This window comes from Hemibagrus wyckioides, linkage group LG12 (genome assembly GCF_019097595.1).
Source record: "Hemibagrus wyckioides isolate EC202008001 linkage group LG12, SWU_Hwy_1.0, whole genome shotgun sequence".
Classification (NCBI taxonomy): domain Eukaryota; kingdom Metazoa; phylum Chordata; class Actinopteri; order Siluriformes; family Bagridae; genus Hemibagrus; species Hemibagrus wyckioides.
This window is the reverse complement of record NC_080721.1, coordinates 3,723,841-3,738,443: the sequence shown is the minus strand read 5'-3', so window position 1 is coordinate 3,738,443 and position 14,603 is coordinate 3,723,841. Positions and strand designations below refer to the sequence as shown.

The 14,603-nt window shown below is 42.6% G+C and overlaps 1 protein-coding gene across 4 annotated transcripts; it reads right to left on the bottom strand.

Moving 5' to 3' along the window:
* Nucleotides 1–1,018: 1,018 nt before the first annotated feature.
* On the bottom strand, nucleotides 1,019–14,304 carry kat2b (K(lysine) acetyltransferase 2B). Of its 4 annotated transcripts, XM_058404769.1 has the most exons (19): nucleotides 14,136–14,304; nucleotides 13,633–14,013; nucleotides 11,058–11,196; nucleotides 10,763–10,908; nucleotides 10,583–10,669; nucleotides 9,720–9,901; nucleotides 8,620–8,811; nucleotides 8,434–8,531; nucleotides 8,055–8,180; nucleotides 7,162–7,301; nucleotides 6,857–7,065; nucleotides 6,082–6,208; nucleotides 5,893–6,003; nucleotides 5,390–5,533; nucleotides 4,280–4,394; nucleotides 4,157–4,187; nucleotides 3,912–3,975; nucleotides 3,731–3,815; nucleotides 1,019–1,874 (listed from the first exon to the last, which is right to left on the bottom strand). In XM_058404769.1, the coding sequence occupies exons 4-19, from the start codon at nucleotides 10,865–10,867 to the stop codon at nucleotides 1,681–1,683; spliced, it is 2,010 nt and encodes a 669-aa protein (XP_058260752.1). In that variant the 5' UTR covers nucleotides 10,868–10,908; nucleotides 11,058–11,196; nucleotides 13,633–14,013; nucleotides 14,136–14,304; the 3' UTR covers nucleotides 1,019–1,680. The 4 variants fall into 4 exon arrangements, with proteins under 4 accessions (XP_058260752.1, XP_058260751.1, XP_058260754.1 ...); XM_058404768.1 differs by lacking the exons at nucleotides 13,633–14,013; nucleotides 14,136–14,304 and adding an exon at nucleotides 12,839–13,598; XM_058404771.1 differs by lacking the exons at nucleotides 11,058–11,196; nucleotides 13,633–14,013; nucleotides 14,136–14,304 and adding an exon at nucleotides 12,839–13,595 and having other exon boundaries at nucleotides 10,763–10,988.
* Between the last annotated feature and the right edge of the window lie 299 nt (nucleotides 14,305–14,603).

The window sequence follows — 14,603 nt, the reverse complement described above, 5'->3', positions numbered from 1 at the left end:
ATCAGAAGTGTCTGGATGCTAATGGTGACCACTTTGAGCACCTCATGGGATTCCATAATTCAAACATCAATATCATACAGCTTCCCTTTGATGTTTAGATAAATTTAGTAATATTCTTATGCTTGTGTTTTTCATCTTGAAGTGTGTATACATTTTTAGGAAGTGTATATAAGTTTTTGGTTGCATCCTGAAGCATGATGGACATGATAAAGATGTGGACAGACTGTTCAATCCCTGGTGCAGACTCTCACTGTTGGATCTTGTGTGATGCACCCTGGCAGGACGCTTACTATTCTGCTGTTCTCATGGGGCAGTTCCATCCATCTGCAGATGTTGACCCCTTCTGGAAAGGAACATCTGCCTTGTGTACTCTCCATGTGTTCCACACCCAGGTTGTGTGTCTCCGTGTTCCACAACCAGCTTTTGTTTCTCCGTGTGTTCCACACCCAGGTTCTGTTTCTCCATGTGTGCCATATGGTTCTGTGTCTTTTCTGTTCCACACCCAGGTTCTGTTTCTCCATGTGTTCCACACCCAGGTTCTGTTTCTCCATGTGTTCCACACCCAGGTTCTGTTTCTCCATGTGTTCCACACCCAGGTTCTGTGTCTCCATGTGTTCCACACCCAGGTTCTGTGTCTCCATGTGTTCCACACCCAGGTTCTGTTTCTCCATGTGTTCCACACCCAGGTTCTGTTTCTCCATGTGTTCCACACCCAGGTTCTGTTTCTCCATGTGTTCCACACCCAGGTTCTGTGTCTCCATGTGTCCACACCCAGGTTCTGTTTCTCCATGTGTTCCATACCCAGGTTCTGTTTCTCTTTTGTGCCGGATACTCATTGCGGTTATGGTGAAGAAAGAAGGTTGCACAACATCCTCAAAATACAAGACTGCCAATGAATGTTGCACCAAAATATTGATGCTAAGCATTTAGTGCTTTTGCGAAATTGCTTGCAGTGCAGCGAATAAGGACACGTCCTTCACGTGTAACTGGAGGAACTGACTGCTGTAATTTCCCAGAGTTCTGATTGATCTAAAGTTTTAATAATTCTATAAAATGCCATAATACAAAGTCCATCTCTTTCTAAAGATTTAAAAGTACAAACATTTTACAAAACAACAAATCTAGGAGTTATTGCACATTTTCTTTTGCTGTTGTCTTTAACTACAAGGTTGTGTTTCTTTTATCACTTGTAGAGCAAGTTAAGACCAAACACGGCGAGTCCTGCGTCCGATGCCGAGCAACGACCGGTCAGCGTGTTTCCTTCTGGACCTTCACCTTACAAACATTGTATTTATAACAATATCTTTAAATAAGTGCAGATTTTTTTTACATAGAAAATGTATTTTTTTTTTGAGCGACGTCGTTTGTATAAAATATGTTCATCTACACGAGGCCGAACTCTCTAGTATAGAAAATATACAGGTGTGTACAGGTTCTCACTCCAACACTGTCTTGTTTTTGGCAGGGGAACTGTTCAAGGAACATGAAGGACGCTATGTACACACCTTATGTCCTTTATGTCTCTGAGATCTGCTGACCGTACGTTTTTGTGCTACAACCGATTTTATGGAAATTCATGTTGGAAATTCCTACAAAGTCTGACGAGTGCCACTGGAGGGGAAAAAAGTGCAAGAAAGGGATTTAAAAGAAAAAAAGTGCAGACGAGTCCCTCGGATGGTTCTACTTGTCGATAAGGCCAGCTTCTTTAATCTTGATGTAGAAGTACTTCTCCAGCAGGTTGGCGCACTTGTAGTACTCGCTCTCAGGAGGGTTGTACTCCCGACAGTTAGTGAAGATCCGTTGCATGTCCGCCATGAACAGCTTCCTCGTGGTGTAGTAACGACTCTTCAGCCGCTCGCTCATGGTCTTCAAGTCTAGCGGCAAAAACGAAGAAAGCATTCACATGCACATGAAGAATTTTATACTGTAAAGGTTCAGTATAATCACAGTCCTGGCATAGATGTTGAATTTTAATGGGCTGAATTGAGAGAAAACAGGTTTACATCCCGTACAGCTTTAAGTAGGAGCCTTGTGTCATTAAAACTCAGGGAACATTAAAATTAGGAACTAATTTAACATTGAGATGTTCAGGTTTCCATGTTGTTATGTATGCAAACCTTAACAGGTCCATTTTTAATCTGGGGGGAAAAAAAATCTTTTATTTTCAGGTTTATTGACATCCCTAAGAAGAGGATGAGTTCTCGGGTTTCTTTCTAATGAGTTCTCGGGGCGTTTTTCCTTCCTTGTTCATCAGGGTCCTGTTTTATAAATCTACATCTATATTGTTCAAGACTCTATACAAATTAAAATGAATTCCAACTGGGTGAAAGGGCAATTGGGTTGGAAAGTGGTCCATTTAACCCAGTTCAAGACCCAGTTTAAAGTAATACAAGTTCTGCACTAAGCAGAGAGAAAGCATAATCAATGTGAAGTAGGGTTAAATAAACAGCCGTGTTCAATGACCTCACATCCCCCGAGGTTTTTTCGTATGCTAATGAGACAGAGCTCAGAAAGTCACGTGCCACTTACGTGTGGTCTAATTAGCATATCAGCACATCGACCAATTCTCACGTTGAAATAAAGTTCACATATTTAGCAAAAAAAGAGGCGTGTAGCTGCTCATCATACCTACTACAAGAAAAGTAGAATAGACACAGGTTCCGAAATGACAAAATGGAAGGAACTGAAACTCGATCTGCAGGTGAAATCAGATGAAAACGTAGCGTATTTTTTACTTAATAGGTAAATTTTCTGTTCACTCCCAATGTTTTTGTTAGCAAATGGCATAATTGTTACACTTAAGAGTTTTTTAATGCAAAATTATATTCTCTAATTGCTATAATATCGAATATAAGCTCGAATGCTCGAATAAAATACACAATATTGCCAAAGGGACGTCTCTCATTACATGCACATGAAAGTAATATGGCGTTGTCCCGCCCCTTTGCAGCTAGAACAGATTTAACTCTTCTGGGAAGGCTTTCCACAAAGTTTAGGGGATTTTTTGACCATTTATGGGAAGTTTATGGGAATTTTAGACCATTCCTCTCTAGAAGTGCATTTGTGAGGTCAGGCACTGATGATGATCTAATTTATCCCAGAGGTGTTGAGGTCAGGTGCAGGAAAGTCAAGTTCCTCCACACCAAACTCACTCATCCATGTCTTTTTGGACCTTGCTTTGGTCACTAGTGTGTAGTCATGTTGGACCAGGAAGGGGTCATCCCCAAAATGTTCCCACAAAGCATGAAATTGTCCAAAATATCTTGGTATGAAGCTGAAGCATTAAGAGTTCCTTTCACTGGAACTAAGGGGCCGAGCCCAACACCTGAATTCAATGATATGGAGGGGTGTCCCAAAACTTTTGGCAGTATAGTGTAATTATTAATTAACCCTGTCTTTGACAAGACATTTACACTGAGCCATTTAGCAGCAGTCAGGTTGTGCGTTATTGGGAAATATCCAACATGTTTGGCCACGTGGTTTTATAGATCATGTGACCTGAATATATTTGCATTCATAATGGAGGGGCGGGGATATTTTAATAAATGAGCTTGTTTGTTTTGAGGTGTACGTGTTTGTGTTATTGTTTTATATTGAAAAAGCCTTTTTATGTCCTGACACACACATCTGACTATGAAAGCCTGCGTGCTAGGAGTGTGACGAGTGTCTGACCCTTCCATCATCGGGGACTAATGAAACCCGAACGCTGCATTTTTTAAATGATTCATACCCATAGGAAAGCGAATGACTTGGTAATATCCAGGTGCGTCATTCTTCTTCACAGGTTCCATAAAGGGCCATGCGTTCTGGTGGGACTGAAAACACACACAAACGCACAGATTCAGAGTCATGGACCATTTCTATATAATCTGTGCAGACTATTTTAAACCCATGGAGGAAGTGTGTATCACCTTAACCTGCTGGAGAATGGTTTTTAAGGTGCTACACAGCTGATCTGGATCCTTCACCTCTTTGCTGTAACAAAACAACACCGAAGAGATGCTTCAGAAATCTCCATATGAACACACAACCGGTGAGTAAGTCAAGTCACATGACTCACAACGTGACTGTGTGGCCTGTGTTTTAAGACGGGAAAACGTTCCATTTTATCTCTAGCTATTTATTTACTTCATTAATGCTATTAATCAGCTCTTACCTTTTCCCCACAGGTTTCCACCCTGTTTCACCTACAAAGAGCAAGAAATATATGCAGCTCATCAGAACAGAAGATAAATAACACGCTACAGCTCTCTGTCTCTTGATCAGAGGAATAACGTACGGATGCCCGGAATGCTCTCGATGGGAATCTGGCGCACGCCCTCCTTAAAACAGGACAAACCAGGATACACCTTGCGTATCTGTGCCTGCTTCCTCTCGATCAGCTTCTTAATGATCTGTGAGACAGAAAGAAAGATCCTTAGATGAGCACAGGGCTTTTTTTGGTGGAGGTGTTAAAGGACAGAAGCTCATGGGCAGGGTTGCCAGATGGAAGCCCAATTCCCAAAATACAACTTCAAACAAAACAAATATACAAAAGACTTGAGGTAAATTAAGAGGTAGATGTATTTGTCTTTGGGAAATGGGTGGATGGATGGATGGTTCATCCCAATGGGAAATTTACACTTAGAAATTATATGTGGAACATGGCAACCCTGCTCCTGTTTTTGGTGGAGGTGCAAAAGACAACTTATAGAAGCTCATGAGTAAGGGTTGCCAGATTTTAGCTAAATTCCCCAAATCCAACTCCACCCTAAACAAATATACAAAAGACTTGAAACAAGCTTTTGAGTAAATTTAAAGGTAGATGTATTTCACTTCTTTTTCTCAGACTTTTAGAAGTCCTCAGAACCTCAGAACTTTCTGATCAGTAGCCACTACACATGTCACAAAGCAGCTTTATAGATATTCTGAATACAAACTTTTAAACTCAGAAATTTATCCCAAATAAGCAAGCCAGAGGAAACTGAGGCGAGAAAAACTCCCTGAGGAAGAAACCTGACTTCGAAAGGGGATCCATCCTCGTCTGGGTGACACCGGAGAGTGTGATTATGAATAAATCCCCCCCTTACTGTATACTGTATGAACAGGAACTTATGAGCAGCTTATGGATATGAGAGAATCAGAGTTGTTTCGAGATTTAACTTGAAGTCTATTGTATCAAACTAAAGTAAATTATTCTTAAATTTGAGTGTTTTGTTTCTATGTGCTACCATCCACAATAAGCTCAAGGTCATCAGCATGGAAATGTGACCAGGACCATGCTCCATGACTGTGTATGTGTGTATGAAGCTCAGTGAAAGAGTCTAATAGCACTACTGACCATACAGAACAATACCGAGTATATTTTGTGAAAAAGCCCAGTAAAACACATCAGTGCTCTCACACACACCTCTTTCTGTTTCTTAATGATGACCGAGAACTCTGTGTACGGTATGCTGGGGTTGAGTTCGCAGCCCATGAGCGTAGCTCCTTCATAGTCTTTAATGTAGCCCACATACTTGGCTTTAGGAATCTTTATGTCTTTAGAGAATCCCTAAAACAGAAAAAAGGTCATTAAACAAGTTTCTGTTAATTTAAGGGATCTATAGAAATGAATAAACCAAAGTCACATGTAGACGAGTTTCTACCTTTGAGTGATGCAATAAGCTTTTGAGCACTTGAGTGGACATTGTGCTGGCCTGCATGACTTTACCACACAACAACTGTGGGTTTGACTCGATATCGAACGTGTGTATATCATGATATATAATTATTATAATCTCTTTAGCATCTTAACTTCACTTCATCAGCCAATCAGAGTCACTGGAATTGTGACGGTCATTCTACTGCTAGTTAAAGACTGATATCATTACCGTTAATAGCTGTGTTCCTAGTTCGACGTACGTCACTGACCTGCTTTTTGAAGTAGCCAATCGCGTACTCGTCAGCGTACGTGAGGAAGTTAAGGATCTCGTGTTTGATGTGATACTCTTTCAGGTGGTTCATCAGGTGTGTCCCGTAACCCTGAGAGAAACCGGAGACACGTGAGTGCTTTGAAACAAACTGCTGATGAAGTACAGGGTTTGAGGACAATCATCTCACCTTGACCTGTTCGTTGGAGGTTACGGCACAAAAAACTATCTCCGTGAAGCCCTGCGACGGAAACATCCGGAAGCAGATCCCTCCGATCACTCGGCCATCTTTGATCAGAGACAGAGTCTTGTGTTTTCTGTGTGCCGAGGAAGTAGAGGTCGGTCAGATACGATAAATAATGTGTGTGTGTGTGTGTGCTGCTTACAGTAAAGATGTCTTTACTACTAACCATCCAAGTTGATGACATTTGCTAATAATTCACTTTCTGACAAGATAATGCTGTCCGAAGCCTAAAACGGAAAAATCAAGACTACAGAAATCCAACTCCAACAGTGGAACAATGCTGACTGAGTAAATCTGCAGTACTACGATTTGATTGGTGGACAGCTGACCATCGCGTTCGTCACGTTCCAGATTTATCTATTGTAAATTGTAAAGCTACAGAATACAGATACATTCTATTCAACTACCTCCGTTTAGCTCTGTGGAAGAAACCCCCACACACAATGAGGGGTGCACATACTTTTGGTCATATCGCCTACATGGAATAACCTTTAATAATAACCTGTTTACCAGATTAGGAGTAGGTTTGATGATGAGGTCAGTTTATAGAGTTTTGATGCTTATAATGTTTCTGTAATATTTTTTTCTCCATGAGTCATGAGGTCTACACGTGTGATGGTCAGGCGTCTACATACTTTTGATGTTCCCCAGCACAAACGCCATCACTTTCCTTGTTACTGAGAATTGTTCTGAATCGTGATACTGTTATGAAGAGACGTACGGGTCGAAGACGAGGCGTGTGATGTACTCTTTGGGCATTCGGGGCAGCTGATGAGAGAACACATTCTGAAGGCCCACCAGCCACATCAAGATCTTCTTGTTAGGCTTCTGGTTGAGGGAGTTACCGATGACGTGAAACTCGATCACTCCTCGCCTCTCCTCCAGCCGTGCAGCTTCGTCTCGTGCAGAGTGAGCCGACAGGAGGCTGGTCTGAGACACAGGAACGTGAAAAGAACGAAAGTTTAATCAAAGAAAGACACAGATCAAGATTTTCCACCATGTTTATCGTCATCGGTCAGTGTGTACCTCCGGTCCGAGCATGGCAGCAGGGTCAGTGATGGTAGACATGACCTCGTTAATCAGCTCCATAGGAATGTCTCCCATGACCCGAGCTTTCTTACTGTCATCCTGAGACAAGAGCTCAGAGGACTTTCTCTTCTCTCCACCTTCACACAAACACACACACAAAAAAACATGGTGGTTGTACCACTTCATCAAGTATGATATTTTTTATCTCACAAACACTTCATTTGACCCTCACAGTATAACGACTTGAACGCTTACACTATGTTGCCAAAAGTTTTGGGACACCCCTCCAAATCATTGAATTCAGGGGTTGGGCTCGGCCCCTTAGTTCCAGTGAAAGGAACTCTTAATGCTTCAGCTTCATACCAAGACATTTTGGACAATTTCATGCTTTGTGGGAACAGTTTGGGGATGACCCCTTCCTGTTCCAACATGACTGCACACCAGTGACCAAAGCAAGGTCCATAAAGACATGGATGAGAGTTTGGTGTGGAGGAATTTCACAGAGTCCTGACCTCAACCCCATAGAACACCTTTGGGATGAATTAGAGTGGAGACTGTGAGCCAGATCTTCTCGTCCAACATCAGTGCCTGACCTCACAAATGTGCTTCTAGAGGAATGGTCAAAAATTCCCATAAACACACTCCTAAACCTTGTGGAAAGTGTTCCCAGAAGAGTTGAAGCTGTTATAGCTACAAAGGGCGGGACAACTCCATATTACATTCATGTGCATATAAAGGAAAACATCCCAAATCTTTTGGCAATATAGTGTATAAATTCTTTATATTTAATTCCTGTCTGAATTCGTCCCACATTAACTGTCATTTAATCCTGACAGAAGGTAATGGGGAAGTTTTTAAGTTACTGTGGTGTTAACTGACCAACATGTTACCTGCGCTAGGTTCCTGAGCGGAGGCAGTTTTGCGTACCGGACTCACGCTGCCGGTTCCGGTCAGCCCCACAGGAGAGGACGTAGTGGTGCAGTAGAGAGGCCGTGTAACCTGCGGCGCACTGATTACTGAACCAATCAGAAACAACAGAAACATCAGATTCAAAACAATCAAAGAAATGTCTGTTTCCATCTAATATAACCCTAAACTCTAACACATTTTATAATATGTCAAATATCCAATCAGCCAATCACGTAGCATCCTGCTTCACATGAAACATCAGACTGAAGAGAAAGTCTGATCTCTGTGACTCTGATGATTGTAGGTAGAAGATGTGAAGCTGCACTGAGAGCTGACCAGTATGGTGAAAAATCAAATCACCTCTTGGTATATGTCCCCCTGAAGCACCACCCATGGAGTCTTCGCTCCAGATAGGAGAATTGGGGCTGTACACTTCCTCCTCCAACATAGACAGGAACCTACAACACACATGATATGACAGCGCACGCTGTAACACACACATTTAACACACTGAACCCGTGTGACCATGATCGTGTATGTGCTCACTTGGGGAAGTGTGTAAGGATGAGTGTTCGTTTCTCAGGAGGCAGTTTGTCCTTCTCCTGCCTGGCCTGCTCCAGCAGCTGTTTCCTCATGATGGTGAAGACAGAACGAAGTAAAGTTCTCCCGAAGATCTGCGTAGCCTCGTAGCGCGGGAGACTGTCACAAAACTGTGGCACATTACAGTAGCACAGCCACCTGAGACACAAAGAAAGACAAACATTATGACCACCTAATATTGTGTTGCTGATGCACTGTGTATTCTGACTCCTTTCTATCAGAACCAGCATTAACTTGTTCAGCAGTCTGAGCAACAGTAGCTCGTCTGTTGGATCGGATCACACGGGCCAGCCTTCACTCCCCACGTCCATCAATGAGCCTTGACCGCCCATGACCCTGTCACCGGTTCACCACTGTTCCTTCCTTGGACTACTTTTGATAAATACTGACCACTGCAGACCGGGAACACCCCACAAGAGCTGCAGTTTTGGAGATCCCGTGGTCTAGCCATCACAATTTGGCCCTTTTGGTCAAACTCAAATCCTTACGCTTGTCCACTTTTCCTGCTTCTAACACATCAACTTTGAGGACAAAATGTTGACTTGCTGCCTAATATATCCCACCCACTAACAGGTGCCATGATGAGGAGATCATCAGTCTTATTCACTTCACCGGTCAGTGATCAGAATGTTATGGCTGACCGGTGTTTATATATACTCACTAACGTTAACACTGACCACACCAACCAATCACACACCGGTACAGAAGGAAACATTCACTTCTCTACATAAAACAGGAAAGTTTCTGATACTTTCTAGATCCCTAATCCAGACACGGTGAGCGTGAGAGGAGGATGACTTCCATCTCAGGAGAATAAAGCTCCTAGCTAGGAGTGTGACACTATCGCTGAAGTCTAATTTAAAACCCAGTTCAAGTAGGACACCAAACACGCGTGTTGGGATTAGGGATTATAGACGCCTCGAGAAAGTGTAACAGAGTTAATAGAAAAGTGTAAATCCCTCCTATTCAGCTTCCAGAGCAACTTCTGACTTCCTCTTCCTCTGGCTAATTTAATACAGACTGCTATCAACTTTGAAATGAAGCACCTGGTGTAGTTGATCTTGTATCCAGCTGCATCATCGACGGGAATGCGCTGTCGTCTCTGCGACGGAGTCTCCAGCTGCCAGATGTTGATCTGGTTGAGGAACATCTTGGCCAGTTCCACGATGGTCAGTCGCTCTTTAGATGGAAGGTGACTGAATTTGTACTGAACAAAGTTATTCACTCCCTGAAACACAGCAGCGTATGGAGAGAACCGCTTTATTCTTTATTCTGGTGAAGCTCTGTGCTGTCTTTCCTTTTCTTTCTTTCTTTCTTTCTTTCTTTCTTTCTTTCTTTCCTTTTCTATCACTCTCTCTCGGATGAAGCTCTGTTGTCTTTCCTTTTCTTTCTTTCTTTCTTTCTTTCTTTCTTTCTTTCTTTCTATTTCTTTCTCTTTCTTTCTTTCCTTCCTTCCTTCCTTCTTTCTTTCTGTACTTTTCTTTTTCTTTCTTTCTGTACTTTTCTTTCTTCCTCCCTTTCTTTCTTTCTGTACTTTTCTTTTTCTTTCTTTCTTTCCTTTTCTATCACTCTCTCTCGGATGAAGCTCTATGTTGTCTTTCCTTTTCTTTCTTTCTTTCTTTCTTTCTTTCTTTCTTCCTCCTTTCTTTCTTTCTGTACTTTTCTTTCTTTCTTTCTTTCTTTCTTTCTTTCTTTCCTTTTCTATCACTCTCTCTCTCTCGGATGAAGCTCTGTGTTTTCTTTCTTTCTTTCTTTCTCTTTCCTTCCTTCCTTCTTTCCTTTTTCTCTCTCTCTCAGGTGAAGCTCTGTGCTTTCTTTCTTTCTTTCTTTCCTTCCTTCTTTCTTTCCTTTTCTATCACTCTCTCTCTCTCTCTCTCTCTCACTCAGGTGAAGCTCTGTATTGTTTTACCTGCTCGATGCTGGGCTTCTCAAACGGCGGACTCTCTAAAGCCTCCACCACGGGCCTTCCCATTTGCAGGATGCATTTCCTTAGCAGCTAAAAAGATTGAAGGTTACTCAGATACCTCACATACACCAGGGAGAACATCATGGGGACACACTTATAACAGGAATAATAACAGGAAGTCACCTTAAAGAGAGAGAAGTAGACTTGTTTAGTGTCAGCATCCTCCTCTTTGTGGACGCAGGTGTAGAGATACTCCACGTCCAGCACAATGCCCAGTAACCTGTTCATCTCGTCTTCTGCTACGTTCTCCAGATGTGTTACATGATCTCCTGGCCAATGAGAGAGGGATGAAACCTTACCCGCTTCAGAAACATCCAGTCAGCTGGTCTGTTCCATCCAACCAGGCTGCCTAAATGACATGTTGTAAGCAAAATTCAGTTCTGCACCGTTTCTACAGCCTCGCACACACACATCTTACCTAAAGGGTGGCTGCAGCTCCTGCAAGGTTCCAGCAGGTTAACAGAGTTGGGCTGCTCCGCCCGGGGCGGGGTCGGAGGAGGAGGAGTAGGAGGCGGATTTTGACTCTTCCAACCGTTACACTTACAAGCTCCTTCAGCCTGCGGGAGCAAACTGTCATATCAGCTCACAGGAAGACTCCTTAATGCTTTATTCTCTTCTTCTGTTGTCTTCATCAGACACTTAAAGTGCATCTCTAAAAGCTAAGACTGTTAGCAAAATCCATCTGTGTATCTTTATTTAATTTAAAAAAAAATGTTGGAAAATTCTGGAAATATTTAATAATGGTCCACTCGAGTCCAGGCTTTCACATGCAGGGTTGTTATAAGTGGTCACTTAGGATTAGGGCTCTGTGATTTTTAAAATAAATATGGAACAAAAAAATTAATTGGTGAAAAAATATTTAAGTCTTTCTTTCTTTATTTACTTTTCTTTCTTTATTTATATTTCTTTCTTTATTTCCTTTTCTTCCTTTATTTATTTTTCTTCATTTATTTCCTTTTCTTTCTTTCTTTCCTTTCCCTTTATGTCCTTTTCTTTCTTTCTTTCTTTCTTTCTTTCTTTCTTTCTTTCTTTCTTTCCTTTTCTTTCTTTATTTCCTTTTCTTTCTTTCTTTATTTCCTTTTCTTTCTTTCTTTCTTTCTTTATTTATTTCCTTATCTCTTTCTTTCACCTGTTGATATACACTATCTGGCCAAAAATATGTGGACATCACAATACTGCACATCTCATTCCATATCTCTGAGTGTTCAAAATTCTTATAATCAGATCCACTTTTCTCTTAGCGGTCATTCAGATACAAGAGCATTAGTGAGATCAGACACTGATGTTGAGGAGGTCAGTCAGTGTTCCAGTTCATCCCAAAGGTGGTCAGTCAGGGTCAGGACTCTGTGCTGGACACTCCAGACTCCAGTGAATTCAGTGAAATAAATAAAGAAATAAAGAGCGAGAGAGAGAGAGACAAACAGAAAGAAAGAAAGAAAGAAAGAAAGAAAGAAAGAAAGAAAGAAAGAAAGAAAGAAAGAAAGCTACAGGATATTGAGGTGAGGTGTCCACAAACTTTTGGTCAAACAGTATAATCAAACTGTTAGAAGTGGTCAGGTGGAGTTTGTATTGAAGATGCAGGATAAGAAGTGAAGCAGAAGCGCGTGTCCAGTGTCCACATGGCATTGTTGTGATCTCCCGCTTGCACTGGTCAAGCCTCTCTGAGGGTAAGAGTGAACTTGGCGGTGACGCTGCACGGGGCGGGGCTTTGAGCTGCCTGTTTGTGGCCCCACCCCCTTCGCAGCTGTCACACTGTCAAAACAAAGACAGAAACAAATCCACAACGTCCCGAAACATTTCACAACAAATTCTTCACGCCACAAAGGCCTTTAAACTGAACCCGAGCATTACAGTCGGTGAGACCAACGCGTGCACACACACCGAGCTCATAACACGGACACGAGCACGCGCAACCCTGTTAATAACTACCCCAGTGTTTACATCCCCCGTACTGCGGGTCCAGATCACGGGGGGAGGGGGGGAGGATAAATAATAATAATTAAAAATGCTGACAAACGCAAATATTCAGCACGTGTAGTAAAATATACCGTGCAATAGGATTTCAAGGATTTAAAGCGAGCGCTTTTGTGCTGCGCGTGCAGTTTTCCCCGAGAGTTCCTCGTACAGGTAACGCAATTCCTCTCCGAGATCAACATTTCTCTGTAAAGGAAGAAAAGGTGTTGTTTGCGGAAGCGTTACCTTGCAGGAAGAGTACACGGCGAGTTTCTCGAGTTTCTTGAGGCGCGGTGAGGAGCGGAGCTGTGCCTTCGCAGCCGCCGAGCCGTGCGCACTTCCCGCGGAATTCTCCGCCATGACCGAGCTGCGGGACTTCCCTCTCACCGTGCACCGAATAAACCACCTCCAGCCGCCGCAAACGCTTTTCCTCCACCTCCGTTTGTGATTTTCCCCCCCTCTCTTTCACTCCTCCACGGCGGGATCAGACATGGCGTTCATCCCTGTCTTTTTTTTTTTTTCTCCCTCGTTTCGCTTGATGGTGTTGTAGTTGCGCGGTGTGACCGCTAGGGGCGGAAAAGAGACACGAGCTGGCGCAAAAGAAAAAAACAAAAAACAAAAAAACCCAAAACAAGCACTGGGCCCTGCGACTGGAATTTGAAGGTCAATCGAGTTGTTGTCCAGTATGGCCAAACGATAATCTTACGAATATAATCAAACGAAAATCTAACTTCCATTTAAATATACTGTATGACCAAAAGTTTGTGGACGTCAGATCATTTTATCAAAAAGCACACAGTTATATAAAATGTTTCTAGTACAGTTTTTTTTCTCACTGGAGCCCGAACCCTGTTCCAGCACAAAGCCCCTGAGCTCAGTGGTGTAGAGGTGAAGGTTGGCATGGAAGAACTGGAGAGAACACTGAGCCCTGACTCAACCCCAACGTACACCTTTAGGATGAACTGGAACACAGACCTTCTCAACTGGAGTGTCCTGACTCTGACTCGACCCGATGCCACTGTAACTGTTATTCATGTCACCTGTCTGTGGTGTTCATGATGAGATCAGATCCTCAGATGATCTGAGGACGTCTGGGGTTCAGTCGGTCTTCCAGGTCATCCGAAAGTTGTTCGGTGGGGTGAGGTTGAGTCAGAGTCAGGGCAGGACACTCCAGTTGAGGAGGTCTGGGGGTTCAGTCGGTGTTCCAGTTCATCCGAAAGGTGATCATTTGGGGTTGAGTTGACCTGAATAACAATTAAAGTGGCATCGGATAAGAGATGGGATGGGTCAAAGTTGAAAAATGGTTAAGTGTAAGGATCTGAGTGACTTGTGATGGTTAGATGACCGTGTCCGAACATCTCCAAAACACAGGTCTTGTACAGGCAGCATCCTCTTTCAGCAGGATCGTGCTCTCTGCCACACTGTGAACGGTTTGAGGAACAAGACAAAGAGTTCAAGATGTTGATATGGCTCCAGGGCTCCAGTATCTGTGGGATGTGCTGGACGATCACATCAGATCCATGAAGGCTCCACCTCAACTTACAGGAATGCTGCTAAACTCTTGGAGCAGATTCTGCAGCACACATTCTGAGGTCAGCGGACGAATCAGAGCAGTTTTTGGTGGAACAAGTAGACCTTCACTATATTAACAGGTGGTTTTAGGCGATTTGGGCAAATATCGTATCGTGTCCACCTCAGCAGAGACTCTATGAAAACACGAGACCAACAAAAGGACCAGAAGTTCTCTTATTTTGTTAACACTACATCCATTTATCAGATCATTATTGATTAACAATTTCTTGGAAAAAGAAAAAAGAAACATTAAATCCAAACCCCTACTGAAAACGTATTCTGGTTACTGTACATGTTTTTTTTTGTTTTTGTTTTAATGATCATCTACACAACTCCATGTCCTTATTACGCATTAGCTCTGGAACAGTAAATGGAAAAAGTGACTACATTGCAACACCCTATTTACAGTCAATTAATATATCTGTATATACACACACAC